The sequence below is a fragment of the Symphalangus syndactylus genome, chromosome 19 (assembly GCF_028878055.3).
Source record: "Symphalangus syndactylus isolate Jambi chromosome 19, NHGRI_mSymSyn1-v2.1_pri, whole genome shotgun sequence".
NCBI classification, from domain to species: domain Eukaryota; kingdom Metazoa; phylum Chordata; class Mammalia; order Primates; family Hylobatidae; genus Symphalangus; species Symphalangus syndactylus.
This window is the reverse complement of record NC_072434.2, coordinates 21,511,901-21,528,144: the sequence shown is the minus strand read 5'-3', so window position 1 is coordinate 21,528,144 and position 16,244 is coordinate 21,511,901. Positions and strand designations below refer to the sequence as shown.

The 16,244-nt window shown below is 46.8% G+C and overlaps 1 protein-coding gene across 1 annotated transcript; it reads left to right on the top strand.

Moving 5' to 3' along the window:
- Positions 1–12,756: 12,756 nt before the first annotated feature.
- LOC129458440 (small ribosomal subunit protein eS10-like) lies at positions 12,757–13,840 on the top strand. Its single transcript, XM_055234295.2, has one exon. It carries the CDS (start codon positions 13,331–13,333, stop codon positions 13,826–13,828), a length of 498 nt encoding a protein of 165 aa, XP_055090270.1. The 5' UTR covers positions 12,757–13,330; the 3' UTR covers positions 13,829–13,840.
- The last annotated feature ends 2,404 nt before the right edge of the window (positions 13,841–16,244 follow it).

Here is a 16,244-nt window from a genome sequence, read left to right as displayed (position 1 = left end):
ACCTGCGAGGGGCATTTCAGGAGTTTCCTGTTGGTCAGGTGAGAAGGCGGAGATATGACCTTAGAGGTCAGACCCATGATAAACTTGAGCCCCTAACGAAAGGGGTGTCTCGAATTTACATGTCCTGGTGGCAGAGGGTAAGGGACACATCTTCGGCGCCACGGGAAAGACAGACCCTTCCAGGGCAGGTCTGATTCTGCCCATCCACTAGCTAGCTGGGCCCTGGGCCTAGACAGCCCCTCTGGGTTCAGGGTCATCTGTGAACGGCGTGTAATCTACAGGGATGTGAGGGGCTAAAAGGAGATCCTGTAGGACCCGCAGACCTTCAGCAGCACCCGGCATGTAATAGACACTCAATAAATGTAACTCCCCCCTCCAACAGCTCTTGCCCCTCAGTTTTTCCCAGTCTTCCCTGCTATCCTAAGGACAACACCTGGAAAAAGGTGTTCTCCCACAAAAGCAGCAGTTCTGAAAAGTGGGTGCATCCATAGAGGCTTTTCTCTGGGGCTCCAACCTTCAGTAGGACAGACACAGGCTCAGACCACTCAAGCTGCCCCTGGGGCAGTTTCCAGGGGGCATTCTGTCCCCACCTCCTCATCCAGTCCCCAGCCCTTCCTGAGTGCCCCGTGCAGGCGTTTCAGGGGGCAGAGAAGCTCACAGCCTCCAGAGCTGCTGCCTGGGCCAGAGGAGAGCCCTCACCCCTTTCCGGGATGGGAAACAGCCCAGAAACCCAATGTTCTAGACAGAGAAGGAGCTCCCCAGGAGCCTCTGGCAAGAAGGGCCTAGGTAGGGAAGGAGAGCCAGGCTGTAAAGGGAGGCACCATTTTCTTTGCCTCCTCCTGGCCCCACTCTGTCCTGCAGTGCAACGAGCAAGCAGCACAGCCATTTTTGGGAACTTGTGAATTTGGATTTGGGGGAACATGAAGAATCTGCAAGAGAAACTGATGTTTCCAGGAATAGGAGGAGTAAAGAAGGAGTGAGAGCCTCGGGAAACAAAGCCCTGTCTTGTAGTTTGTAGGTTTTTGCGAACTTGTTTACTTTATTTTTAAGACCAAAGGAAATCAAGGGCTGGTGTTGTCTTATTCTCTAAGATTGGATTCCATTATTTTCAGGGTGCAGACTGTGATGGGAAATAAACCACACTCAGATCTTGGATGTACACTTCAGTGTGATTGCGAATGTTGTGTGGGTGTCTCTGTGTGTAACTTTCTACTGTATTCCAGAGCATGCTCAGAAGGAACTCCTGCAGCCTCCTAATGCCCATAGCAGTTCACTGCTGGGAGGCCCTGGAAGGTTTGCTAGGCAGCTGGTCACCCTACAACCCAGGTGGCCCATAGATGCAGCTGCTACGTCTTCCACCCTGGGCAGGTGTCAAGGGTTCAGGCCCCAACCGGCTTCACTTAAAGCCCTAGTTTGCTGAATCAACTTTTTGCCAGGAATAAAGTTAAGCATCTTATGATCTAGAAAATGAAGTATGTGGCCAGGCACTGTGGCTCATGCCTGTAATCCCAGCACTTTGGGAGGCCGAGGCAGGCAGATTGCTTAAACCCAGGAGTTCGAGACCTGGTGAAACCCTGTTTCTACAAAAAAATTTTAAAAATTAGCCAGGTGTAGTGGCGTGTGCCTGCAATCCAAGCTACTCGAGAGGCTGAGGTGGAAGGATCACTTGAACTCGGGAGGCAGAGGTTGCAGTGAGCCGAGATTGCACCACTGCACTCCAGCCTGGGCGACAGAGCAAGAGTGTGCCTCAAAAAAAAAAAAAAAAAAAGTGTTTATCTAGGTTTTTCTTGCTTTCTACCATAAGTAACAACTTTCCTTTGGCCAGGTCCATCCTATAAACAAGGCCCTCCAAGATGAAAATGTCTATAAGCACACAACCAGTGTTTCTTGCAGATTGGGCCATCTTCATCTGACCCAACCATGATATAGGAAGAGAAACCAGAAGAATTTCTGGTCACGGCTGCACTGACCAAACAATAGTTAGACAGGTACATTAAACTGCAGAACCACCATCAGTGTGAGAGACCGAGGGCTTCCGCCCAAAGATGGCGAACCCATGGGATTTCCCCCTCTCTTTTCAATTCTCGGTATCTTGGAGAGATGAGCCTCGGAGTTTTGCCCAGGATTTTACAAAAGGGCAAACTCCTACATTTCCTTCTTTGGTCTGGGTTTGTCCTCTCTGGAGTCGTGGAGCTGTTGATAGATTTCCCTGTGAGGACATGCCAACCTGTGCTGTGAAATGGCTTTAGGGTAGATCCAGGAAAAGAAGAGCAGTCATTGCAGTCACACTTGGATTTCTCCCAGATCTTGAAGCACCTTGTAAACAGAGTGGTTGTACAATGTGTCATCTAAACCAGAATGCTTTGGATAGTAAGTGGTATGTGGTAGTATTCATAACTACACTAAGGCAACAGGACTATCTCAGGCAGTCCAGGGCAGATGGTCACCCCGCTTTTCCACCCAAAGACTGTCAGGTCACTTGTCTTAGGAGCTGTCTACGCAGAGCTACAGATAAAGGAAGCCAAGGGGGACCTGCCTTGTTTGGTGTTTGGTGTTTTTCCAGAACCTCTCACCTTCTGACTATATTATTCTCCCAGCCTGCTGCCAGTTAATTGGGCTTGGTCTTAGATAGCACATTTGCAGATAAAGAAGACTTGAGGGATGAGGAAGGGCTTTGGGATTGAGTTGAGTCAAAGGTGATGCTGGGGTTACCCACCATGCAAACAGACACAAGCCTGATGTTGAAATCACAGAAACACTAGTAAACATCATCAATACTTGGGACATCCTTAAGGCAGAGATTCTCATTCTGCAGAGGTTCTCATTCTGGCTGACCTCATTTATATAACCATACCTAGACTGGCCTGAGCTGGTCAGCAGCACACATCTGCAGAGAAAATGCAGTCAGAGCTCATCATCAAGAAATTACCTGCTAGGTGTTCTAGAAGGAGGCTTGGCACACTTAGGGGCTTACCTGCTTCTCAGGACTCTCACAAATGTCTAACCTTTTCAGTATCTTTATGTTCTGTCTGTACACTCTATTTCCCAACACCTCTGCGTTGGTATTTGATGGCTGCTAGGGATGAAGTGGGGCCTGTTACAGGAAGGAAGCAGGGCCCCTGTCCTCCAGCTTCCAACTTTCTCTGCCGCTTCCTCTGGCATCTTTTCTTCTCTTTCCTCCCTCATCAGCATCCTGATGCTACATCTTCTCTCTCCTCTCCTGTGGTGAAACCCTTGTTTTCTGCATTGATCCCAAGTGAAGGGGACCTGAGTGTGAGGCTGAGGAAAGAGTAAGGGAATGTGTCTGGCTTAGCTCTGCTCATCATTCCAGAGAAATTAGAGATACAGTCTGGGCTGGAGATCTTCTTGTCCATCCTTCCATCCATCTGTCCATCCATCCATTCATTCATTCACCCATCCATCCATTTGTTCATCCATCTGTCTCTCCATCCATCCATCCGTAGATCCACCTGTTCCATCCATGTATCCATACAACCATTCACTCAGAAGACATTTCTTGGGGCCCCACTCTGTGCTGGTCTCTAGGTTCTGGGAATACAAGGAAGACTATAACTTGGATCCTGACCTCAAGAAGTTTACTCATCTAATGGTGTAAAAAAAAAACACACAAACAAAGATCCAGCCCTAAACTTGCAGTTTGAGTCTCAGCTCTGTCATCTATGATTTAAAATACTATCGATGGCTGGTGCAGTGCCTCATGCCTTAATCCCAGCACTTTGGGAGGCCAAGGCCAGTGGATCACTTGAGGTCAGGAGTTCAAGACCAGCCTGGTCAACATGGTGAAACCCCATCTCTACTAAAAATACAAAAATTAGCCGGGCATGGTGACATGTGCCTGTAATCCCAACTACTGTGGAAGCTGAGACAAAAGAATCGCTTGAACCTGGGAGGTGGAGGTTGCAGTGAGGCGAGATCCAACCACTGCACTCCAGCCTGGGTGACAGAGTGAAACTGTGTCTCAAAAAAACAAAAAACAAATAAAATACTGTTGATAATGAGGAATAATTATAATTACTAAGCATTTGCTACCTGTCAGGTACTTTAAACAATTGTCCCCTTGTCCCTTTAATCTTCGCAGTAGCTATATGAAGTAAGGACTATTTTTACCCCCTGCTTTGCATGTGAGGAGACCAGGGCTTACAGCAGTAACTAACTTAGTATCTGTGTGACCATGGCCTAGACCTCAGCTTTCCTCATGTGTGAAATGGGAGGTTGGACTAACTCAGTATTCTCCAAAATTTCCACTGAGGTAGCTTTGACAGCAAAGAGGTGAATGTAAGGAACCCACAGTGTTGTCAGAATCAATCCACTCCCAGTCCTTGAAGTCTTGGGGTTTATTGTAAAAATTTATTTGGATTTTGCATTCTCCTTGGCACATAACTGTATTTGTCTTCATAAAAAGATAATGTTTAAAATGACTCACTGGCCAGGCATGGTGGCTCACACCTGTAATCCCAACCCTTTGGAAGGCCAAGGCAGGTGGATCATTTGAGTCCAGGAGTTTGAGACCAAGTTTGGCAACATGGTAAAACCCAGTCTCTACAAAATATACAAAAATTAGCTGGACATACTGGCATGCCTATAGTCCCAGCTACTAGGGAGGCTGAGGTGGGAGGACCGCTTGAGCCCAGGAGGTAGAGGTTGCAGTGAGCCGTACTGTACTCCACTGTACTCCAGCTTGGGTGATAAAGTGAGACCCTGTCTCGAAAAATAAATGAATAAATAAATAAAATAAAATTACTGTTTAGAGAAATGGAGTTCTTAGGAAATGTATCCTGCTTGGTGGATAGTATCTCTGTGGGCCCCTGGGAATATGACTAGGCCCGCCTACCCACGTAGGTGATCTGCAAGGCTCTCCCTGGCTCTGGCGCTGTTCGGCTGTGCCTAGGCTATGATGAGGCAAGTCAAAGGGGGCTTGTGGAATAAGGCCCAGCATTTGCTTTCAGTCCCTGTATTCATGTTTTCTAAGGAGGATTCCTAGAATCTCTCAGGGTTTGCTGGAGAAATGAGCTTGGCAGCCAGAGGCAAATGAAAATCAGAAAAGACAGTGTATACAGGTTATAAAAATAAAATGCTTAGAGGCAAGAAAAGGGGAAATCCATTTAGAAAGGAACAAAATAAAAACTCTAGGGGGTTCCTGATCCAGAAATCTCTCCTGATTTTCAAGCTGAAATTTACACTGCGAAGCACAAAGAATGTTCCAGGGCAGCTTGAAAGGTGATTCAGAAATGCACTGGGGTGGCTCAGGTTGGGTCCTTAAGGACACTGTGAAAGAGTCTAGATTGGTTTTTAAATGACCACTTCTTCTTCCCCTCTCCTTGGCCTGAAATTGATGTAAGGTCACTTCCCTCCTGCTCCCTCTGCAGCCACTGCCTCTGTCCCAACAGGAAAAACTATGGAGTGGCTCTCACAGCCAAAGTGTGGGGAGGGGAAAGCAGGAGGAGCTGGGGACTCAGGGCAGGAGCAGGCGGCAGGGAGCTCCCAGGCAGCTGGCTGTGCATGGCTCCACTATTCTGAGCCTGACAGGCTCTAGGGAAGTGCAGCTACAGGGAGCTGGCTGGAGGCTCAAGAGAGGCTTTTCTGACAGGCCCAGTTCCAATCACGCCAGCTCCTAATCTCCTAATCAGTTTGCTTTCCTCCTGCTTTAAAATCTCTTTCTGCCTGTTCTCCTGGTCCCTAGCCACACCACCTTCACTGCTCTGATCTTATCTATGATCACCTGGCCAATCTACTTAAAGCAGTGAAGTAGACTGAAAATAACCAGACTTTCGGCAAAACTCTTTTTTTTTTTTTTGAGGCGGAGTCTCGGTCTGTTGCCCAGGCTGGAGTGCAGTGGCGCGATCTATGCTTGCTGCAACCTCCGCCTCCCGGGATCTAGCGATTCTCCTGCCTCAGCCTCCCAGCCTGGGACTACAGGCATGCGCCACCACACCCAGCTAATTTTTGTATTTTTAGTAGAAACCCCCCAACACGGCGTTTCACCATGTTGGCCAGGCTGGTCTCAAACTCCTGGCCTCAGGTGATCCGCCCATTTCGGCCTCCCAAAGTGCTGGGATTACAGGCGTGAGCCACTGCACCCGGCCTTGGCAAGACTCTTGACGCCTCTCTTCCATCAGGGTCGATTATATTAAATTACACTGACAGAAGTAAGGATTGGATGACTTTTGAAGAACTATTTCAACCCAAAGACAAGCTAAAGAAACATTGAGTTCACTCGACTGGAAGGTCTTGGAGGGCAGGAATTGTAGCTTACCCTCCTTTGTAGCTCACACAGAGCCTCACATGGAGTAGGTGCTCAGTATTTTATGAATGTGTGCGTGGATAAATCCATAGTTGGCAAGAAACCACGAGTAAGCTTGCCACCTGCTGGTGAACTTGTGAAAGACACCTCGCCGCGCCTCGGCTCCCCCAAGTGGCCATACACTGTAATCCTAAGAAAACCCTCAGCTTGGACAATCCTTTCTTTCCAAGGAGCACTTTGTTACAGGAAGGGGGTCCCAATCCAGACCCCAAGAGAGGGTTCTTGGATCTCACACAAGAAAGAATTCAGGGCAAGTCCATAGAGTAAAGTGAAAGCAAGTTTATTAGGAAAGTAAAGTAATGAAAGAATGGCTACTCCATAGACAGAGCAGACCTGAGGGCTGCTTTTTGCCCATTTTTATGCTTATTTCTTGATTATGTGCTAAACAAGGGGTGGATTATTCATGCCTCCCCTTTTAGACCATGTAAGGTAACTTCCTGACGTTCCCGTGGCATTTGTAAACTGTCATGGCACTGGTGGGAGTGTAGCAGTGAGGACAGGTCACTCTCGTCGCCATCTTGGTTTTGGTGGGTTTTGGCCTTCTTCTTTACTGCAAGCTGTTTTATCAGCAAGGTCTTTATGACGTGTATCTGGTGCTGACCTCCTATCTCATCCTGTGACTTAGAATGCCTTAACCGTCTGGGAATGCAGGCCAGTAGGTCTCAGCCTTATTTTACACATCCCCTACACAAGATGGAGTTGCTATGGCTCAAACACCTCTGACAACTTGATACTTATTAATAAATCCTTTTGACTCTAACTCATGATCCTACATTCTTAGCAGAGAAGCCAAAAATGTCCTAGGACACTAGTCAGAGAAAAAGGCCTTTGAAAGCCCTGGAAGCTGTTTTGCAACTCAGGACCGTCTCTTCTTCACTGGTAGATGTTCTCTCCCCAAGATCCCTTTCCCTATCCTTCATGCATCCAGACAGAGAAAGCCTGTATTGAGCACCCACTGTGTGCCAAGCATTGGGCTAGGTGCCAAGATATACGAATGGAGAATGGAGACTTTACAGGGAGGGGAGATATCAAGTGTGCACTCAGACGTGGGAGAGGAGACTGGCACAGGAAGAGCACCGGGAGTTCAGACAGGGAGAGAACTCCATTGTGGGGATCAGAGAAGGCTTACATGGGAGGTGACAGGCTAATGAGCTGGGCCATAAAGGGCGGTTAGGCTCATAATGTACGGAGATGGACAGCATTCTGGTTACCTATTGCTCTGCAACAAACCACCCCAAATTTGGTAGTGTAACAGAGCAGTCATTTGTTTTTCTCTCTCATGGTTCTAGGGTTTTACCAAGCTCAGCTGATTGTTCTTGCTGGGATCTCTCCTGTAATTACAGTCAGACGAGAGCTGGCTGGATTCTTCACTGAGTCTGCCTTCCTCCTGTGGCTGGAGGCTGATGCTGGCTGTCAGCTGGGACCTCAGCTGAGGCTGTTAGCCGGAACTCCTACATGTGGTCTCTTCATGGGGCCTGGACTCTCTCACAGCATGGTGGCTGGTTGCAAGGACAAGCATCCCAAGACAGAGCAGGAGAAAGTTGTCTCGTCTTTTGAAAACTGGCCTCGCAAGGCCCATAGCAGATCTTCCCCTGTGCTCCACTAGTTGAGACAGTCACGAAGCCCCACCCAGTTTCAAAGAAGGGGACAGAGACTCCATTTCCTGATGTGTGAGTGGCAAGGTTCTGGAAGAGTATGTGGAATGGAAAGTATTATTGCAACCATTTGGGGAAAATACAACTTGCTGCTGGCAGGAAGGTCATTTCAGGTGGAGATCTTCACTGATGGTATCTTTGGAAACGCATTTTTAGGAAAGAAAGCGGCTTTTACAAACTTGGCATCGCTAAGGGAAAACATAAGGTTTTAGAAGTATTTACTGAGCCATCTTCACCAAGACTTATGAGAAACATTTCTCTGAAGAGAAGATGCTGAGGAAGAGGGAGATGCCTTTTGAAGTGGACTCCAAGGGGGAGACAGGAGGCTGGGATGGATGGCAGCTCACAGTTGACAAAGGTAGTGGACTAGCAATCATGGGCGAAGGCCTGCCAAGACTGATTCTTAGAGGGGGGAGAATTAACTTTGTGTTCTTATAGCAAGTGGCCAGGAATAACCAGATGCTATGTCCAGGCTGAGTCCTCAAAAGCAGTAGTAGGCGGGGGCCAAACCAGAAAGCAACAGTTAACAAAAACTACTGTAGCAAGAGAGATAAGATAAGCACACAAGTGTAACCGCCCAGCGGGTTCACCTTGCCTGCTGCCTAGACAGGCCGATTTATCAAGACAGGAGAATAGCAATGGAGAAAGAGTAATTCACGCAGACCCGGCTGTGCGGGAGACTGGAGTTTTATTATTACTCAAATCAGTCTCTCCGAGCATTCGGGGATCAGAATTTTAATTTGGCAAGTAGGGGCTTGGGAAGTGGGGAGTGCTAATTGCTCAGGTTGGAGATGGAATCATAGAGGGTTGAAGTGAGTTTTTCCTGCTATTTTCTGTTCCTGGGTTGCATGGCAGAACTGGTTGAGCCAGATTACGGTTCTGGGTTGTGTCAGCTGCTCCACCCAGAGTGTAGGGTCTGCAAGATATCTCAAGCACTGATCTTAGGTTTTACAACAGTGGTGTTATCCCTAGGAACAGTTTAAGGAGGTTCAGATTCTTGCAGCCAGAGACTGCGTGACCCCTAAACTGTAATTTCGAATCTTGTAGCTAATTTATTAGTCCTGCAAAGGCAGACTGGTCCCCAGGCAAGAAGAGGGTCTTTTTGGGAAAGGCCTATTATTAATTTTGTTTTAGAGTCAAATCATAAACTGAATTCCTTCAGGGTGAAGCTATTTCCACCTATGCCCAGGAATGAACAAGGACAGCTTAAACTTTAGAAGCAAAATGGTTAGGTAGGTCTGATTTCTTTACTGTCATAATTTCCTCAGTTATAATTTTGCAAAGGCAGTTTCACAAGCAACCACAAGGCACAGCAGCTATCATTTGGGGGTAATATAGGGAGGCAGGGAGCAGTCATTGTGCATGAGCAAGAGCTGGGTCAGAGATAAGACACAGCCCCAGGTTAGAAGGCAGCTTCACGGAGATGAATAGGCAGTGAGATCAAGGACCACAGCAGAGGTTGACAGCCCAAGGCCTTGATGGCACCATGACCTGAATGTCCAGGATCTTCCATGTCAACCACCAACTTTATAGGAAAGGGTGCGCGAGCCAGGAATAATGGTGGTAAGCTTGGCTGTGTGGGAAATAGGGAGTTTGCCTACCTGACAGCTACTGAGTGTCTCAGTAGTGAGCTTCCAGCTACATAATGTCTGGACCCTGAGACCCAAAGAGGAAGGAGACTTTGGCTTCCTTTACTATGGGCATTCTGTGACCCACCCTGGTGATGAGAAGGACTAAAGAGCTACAAGATATTAAATCTACCTTATGTTTTTCACTTGCTTATGAGCACTGGAGCTCCATCACCTGAGCCCCCACTAAGTGCAGATGTATGTGACTTTAGAAAGGTTAGATTTACTCTTCATAGCTCAGGGTATACAGAAGTAGTCCCAATAAAAGTTTCCTTTGCTACATGGGGCTGAGGACAATCATGAGGTTGTGAACTCTTTGAGGACAGGATTAGATCTTGGTCAATATCTCTGTGCTCAGTGCCTAGGGTAGCATCTAGTTCATGCAAGGAAGGAAAGGAGAGAGGAAGGAAGGAAGGAAGGAGGGAGGGAAGGAAGGAAGGGAGGGAGGGAGGGAGGGAGGGAGGGAGGAAGGGAGAGAGGGAGAGAGGGAGGGAGGAAGGAAGGAAGGAGAGTCAGATAATACAGAAAGGCCATACCATGAATTCTTAGTCATACCTGACCTGGCCACTCCAGGAGCGCCAGAGGAGTTGCTGGAACCCCACATAGACGTATGGTATATAACATTTTTTTTTAAAGAGATATAATTCACACATCATATGATTTGCCCATTTAAAGTGTACAATTTCAATGGTTTTTGGTATATTTACAGTTTTGCAATCATCACCACAGACCATTTTAGAACATTTTATTAACCTACTAAGAAAGCCTGTACCCATTTGCAATCACTCCTGCATTTTCCTGCAACATCTCTAGCAACTGAAACTGTCTTTGCAAAAATTACAGCAATGAGAAAATTATCACAGCGAAAGAGATGCGACCTAACTGACTCCATCTTGCTTCTAATCTCCAAGCTGCCCTTGTTCGTTCCTGGGCGGAGGCCAAACTAACTTTGGGAGGAATTCAGCTCATAACTTAATTTTGAAGCAAAGATGAACACAGCCTTTTCCCTTAACACAGCCCCTTCTTGCTTGGGGACCAGACTGCCTGTGTAGCACTAACAAATTAGCCTCAAGATTAATGCAGACAGTCTGGGCACACAGTGGCTCAGGCCCGTAATCACAGCACTTTGGGAGGCCGAGGTGGGCAGATCACCTGAGGTCAGGAGTTGGAGACCAGCCTGCCCAACATGGTAAAACCCTGTCTCTACTAAAATTACAAAAATTAGCCGGGAGTGGTGGCAGGGGCCTGTAGTCCCAGCTACTCGGGAGGCTGAGGCAGGAGAATCGCTTGAACCTGGGAGGCGGAGGCTGCAGTGAGCCAAGATCGTGCCACTGCATTCCAGCCTGGGTGACAGAGTGAGACTCAGTCTCAAAAGATTAATGCAGACAGGCCACGAGATTTTGAACCTCCCCCATTGCTCCAAAAGATAACATCACTATTGTAAAACCTAAGATCAGTGCCCCAGACATTTTTCACACTGCATTCTGATGCACCAGCAGGGCCCACCCAGATCAATAATCTGGCTCAACCAGTTCTGGGATCTCACCCAGGAACAGAGGACAGGAAGAAAAATCCCACTTTGACCCGCCTATGATTTCATCACTGACCCAGCCAATCAGCATTCTCCACTTCCTGGCCCCCTACTCACCAAATTATCCTTAAAAATTCCAGTCTCCAAATTTTCCAGGAGAGTGGTTTGAGTAATAATAAAACTTCTGTCACTCCTTCACCAAGCTTTTTGTAAATTAATTAAACTCTTCATTGCAATTCCCCTGTCTTGATAAATCTGCTCTGTCTGGGTGTCGGGCAAGGAGAAGCCATTGGGTGGTTACACAAGTACTTATCCACTTTATGTTTCTATAAATTTGCCTGTTCCCTGTTCTGAATTTTTTTTTTTTTTTTTTTTTTTTTTGAGACAGGGCCTGGCTCTGTCACCCAGGCTGGAGCACAGTGGCACAATCACGGCTCACAGCAGCCTCCATTTCCTGGCCTCTAGCAATCCTCCTGCCTCAGTACCCTCTACCCCCTCGCCCAGTAGCTGGGACTACAGGTGCGGGCCACCAAGTCTGGCTAATTTTTATGTATTTTTTGTAGAGATGGGTTTTGCCTTGCTGCCCAGGCTGGTCTCAAACTCCTGGACTCAAGTGATCCACCCATCTAGGCCTCCCAAACTGCTGGGACTACAGGTGTAAGCCACTACGCCTGGCCTGAACATTTCACATAAATGTAACCATACAATATGTGGTCTTTTGTGTCTAGTTTATTTTACATAACTTAAGGGAAAGCTTCCTCTTTGCCCTCTGAAGGATCACTGAAAAAACAACTGATGAAAGGCAGATTAATTGGAGAAAAGGCATATAAATTTATTAACATGCACACAGGGGAGTACTGCAGAGTTACCCTAACCTCCCAATGGGGTATAGGAGCTTACATACCATCTTTTTTTTTTTTTTTTGAGACAGGGTCTCACTCTGTCACCCAGGCTGGAGTGCAGTGATGCAATCTTGGCTCACTGCAACCTCCACCTCCTAGATTCAAGCAATCCTCCTGCCTCAGCCTCCTGAGTAGCTAGGACTACAGGTGCATGCCACCATGCCTGGCTAATTTTTGTAGTTTTTGGTAGAGATGGGGTTTCACCATGTTGGCCCCAACTCCAGGCTGGTCTCAAACTCCTGACCTCAAGTGATCCGCCCGCCTCAGCCTCCCAAAGTGCTGGGATTACAGGCATGAGCCACCATTACCGGCCCATACCATCTTGAGGTTACAAAATGAATGGGAACTCACAGCATGGCCAAAAACAGGTTATAGTGGTAAGCAGGTTTTAGTGGCAAGACACCTTATGGGAGGGGGAAAAGATGAGGCCTGGCTAGCATAAGTGGTCTTGTTAGGTAGATGAAATCTCACAGGTAGCAGCCCTCAGAGAGAATTGATGGTAAATACTTCTTTTCGACCTTTAAAGGTGTCAGAGTCTCAGTTAATCGTTCCTAAATCTAAAGAAGAGAAGCCCTGCATCATCAGTGAAGATTTTATCCACAGACGCAAATCTCTCCCACCAAAGACAGCTTTGCAGGGCTACTTCTGTCTGCAAGGCCCTTTGAACAGCTGTCTCAAAATATGTCAAAGAGGGATATTTTAAGGTGAAATATTTTTATTTCTTTCACTAACGTGTATAAGTACTTCATTCCTTTTTTTATTGCCAAATAATATGCACGGACATAGAATATTTTATTTATAAAGTCATTGGTGCTGGGTAAGGTGTCAGAGCCCCGCATCAAAGAGTGGTTGACTCGCCGCTTGCAATGGCTCATGCCTGTAATCCCAGCACTTCGGGAGGCCGAGGAAGGTGGATCACCCGAGGTCAGGAGTTCCAGTGTTCCAGACCAGCCTGGCCAACATGGCGAAAACCTGTCTCTACTAAAAATACAAAAATTAGCCAGGTGTGGTGGTGCATGGCTGTAATCCCAGCTACTCGGGAGGCGGAGACAGGAGAGTCGCTTGAACCCGGGAGGTGGAGGTTGCAGTGGGCCGAGATCGTGCCATTGCACTCCAGCCTGGGCCACAAGAGTGAAACTCCGTCTCAAAAAAAAAAAAAAAAAAAAAAGTAGTTGACTCATGGGTTGGTAGGAAGAATTTACTGACAACAGTATAGGTTTGAAAAAGGAAAGTTTTATTAGAAAGAAAGAACGCGCCTTTCCAGCCCCCACCCAGACCTTACAGCTACCGAGATGTTGATGCCTAAGAAGAACTGGATTGCCATTTATGAACTTCTTTTTAAGGAGGGAGTCATGGTGGCCAAGAAGGATGTCCACATGCCTAAGCACCCGGAGCTGGCAGACAAGAATGTGCCCAACCTTCGTGTCATGAAGGCCATGCCGTCTCTCAAGTCCCGAGGCTACGCGAAGGAACAGTTTGCCTGGAGACATTTCTACTGGTACCTTACCAATGAGGGTATCCAGTATCTCTGTGATTACCTTCATCTGCCCTCAGAGATCGTGCCTGCCACCCTATGCCGCAGCCATCCAGAGACTGGCAGGCCTCGGCCTAAAAGTCTGGAGGGTGAGCCACCTGCAAAACTCACAAGAGGGGAAGCCAACAGAGATACCTACAAACGGAGTGCTGTGCCCCCTGGTGCCAACAAGAAAGCCGAGGCTGGGGCTGGGTCAGCAACCGAATTCCAGTTCAGAGACGGATTTGGTTGTGGACGTGGTCAGCCACCTCACTAAAATTGGAGAGGATTATTATGCAATGAATAAACTTACAGTCAAAAAAAAAAAAAAAGAAAGAAAGAAAGCTGCAGAAGGGTGCAGTGAGGTGCCTCAGCATGAGAAAAGTAAGTGCGCCACGGCAGACTTTTCCTTAGGGGTATTTATGGACCTTAAAGCAGGAGCTTAGGAGTAATGTGGACCATATTAGCCGTATAGGTCATGATAAGTGATTACATTTGTAGATATTTTGGTGCCTTAATGTCAGCAAGGGCTGCACAACGAGTTTCAACATGCATTCATTCAGGAGATGTACAGAAATTCTAGTTACTTAAAAAAATTTTTTAAAAGCCTGGTACCAGATGCTTGCTTTAGAATAACAGGGACATCTAATTTCTTCTAAATTCCTCAGATAAGAAATGTTGCCTCTGGATGGTCAGCTTGATGGTCACTAGTTGATCTTTGCTCTCCTCAATCAGTTTTTTTTTTTTTTTTTTTTTTTTTGAGATGGAGTTTCATTCTTGTTGCCCAGGCTGGAGTGCGATGATGGGATCTCAGAGATGGAGTTTCACTCTTGTTGCCCAGGCTGGAGTGCAATGGCACGATCTCGGCTCACCACAACCTCTGCCTCCCGGGTTCAAGTGATTCTCCTGCCTCAGCCTCCCAAATAGCTGGAACTATAGGCACACACCACCACACCCGCTAATTTTTGTATTATTAGTAGAGACAGGGTTTCACCATGTTGGCCAGGCGGGTCTTGAACTCCTGACCTCATGATCTGCCCGCCTTGGCCTCCCGAAGTGCTGGGATTACAGGCGTGAGCCACTGCGCCCGGCTATTTAAATCTTTTACTTATTTTATGTATAATTTTTTTCTCATGACGCAGCCCTCAGGAGATCCTGGGAACATGTGCCCCTTTTTACCTATTTTTCTTTCTTTCCTGTTTTTTTTTTTTTTTTTTTTTTTAGAGACAGGGTCTCACTCTGCCATCCAGGAGAGAGTGCAGTGGTGTGATCATAGCTCACTGTAACTTTTAACTCCTGGACTCAAGCAATCCTCCCACCTCAGCCTTCCAAGTAGCTAGAACTACAGGTATGTGCCCCTATGCCCAACCAATTTTTGAATTTTTTGTAGAGATGGGATCTCAATATGTTGCCTAGGCTGCTCTCAAACTCCTGGCTTCAAGTAATTCTACCTCAGCTTCCCAAAGTCCTGGGATTACTATGCCTCGACTTTACCTATTTTTAAATTATTTGCCTTTTTGTTATTGTATAAAATTTCTTAAACTGATGTTCCACAAATGTAGTATCTGGAGACCTGTGGGTTCTCAGTCAGGTTTGTTTAATGTGGCTCTTTTTTTCCTTCCCTCCCTCCTTCCTTCCTTCCTTCCTTTCTCTCTCTTTTCTTTTCTTTTTTTTTTTTTTTTTTTTTTTTTGACAGTGTCTTGTTCTGTTGCTCAGTCTGGAGTGCAGTGGTGCAATCTTGGCTCACTGCAACCTCCACCTCCCAGGTTCCAGCGATTCTTCCACCTCAGCCTCCTGAGTAGCTGGGATTACAGGTGAGTGCCACCACGCCCAGCTAATGTTCGTATTTTTAGTAGAGACAGGGTTTTGCCATGTTGGCCAGGCTGGTCTCCAATTCCTGACCTCAAGTGATCTGCCCCCATTGGCCCCTCAAGATGCTGGGATTACAGGCATGAGGCACTGTGCCCCCGGTCCTGTGGGACTTTCATTTTAATGGCCATCTGCCTCTGGCAAAGATGGAGTAACAGGTATCTTCCTGCTTAAAACAACAACAGAGGGCAAAATATATCAAACAACAGTTTTCAGGACACTGGAAATCAGGCAATAAAGAAAAGTGGTCTATGGGAGATGAGAAACAAATGAGATGCCTCTGATTGTCCCAGCTTTCCACGTGAAAGAGTTTCCAAGCTGTGGTGCAGCAGAAGGAACCTAAGCAAAGCTCGGAGATTTCCTGAGTTGAGAAGGAGCTGAGTCTGGAGAGATCAGAAAGTATGATAAATTAGCAGTTTCTTTCTACAGGGTCAGAAAGTAAATTAGCAGTTTTTAGGGCTGGCGTGGGGGCACAGAAGAGTAGAGAGTGACTTGTAATGGGTACCAGGTTTCTTTCTGGGGTGATAAATGTTCTAAAATTAGACTGTGGTGATAGTTGCAGAACTGTGTGAATATACTAAAAACTATTGAAATTCATTAAGTTGTATGCACTAAATATGTGCAGCTTTTTGTATGTCAGTTATATCCCAATTAAGTAGTTTTTTTAAATTATTGAGTTGTACATTTTCTTTTCTGTGGGGGTGGGGCAGGGCAGGTCTCACTCTGTCACCCAGGTGGGAGTGCAGTGGCGCAATCTCAGCTTATTGAAGCCTCAACCTCCTGGGCTCAAGCAATCCTCTCACCTCATTTTTTTGGATTTTTTG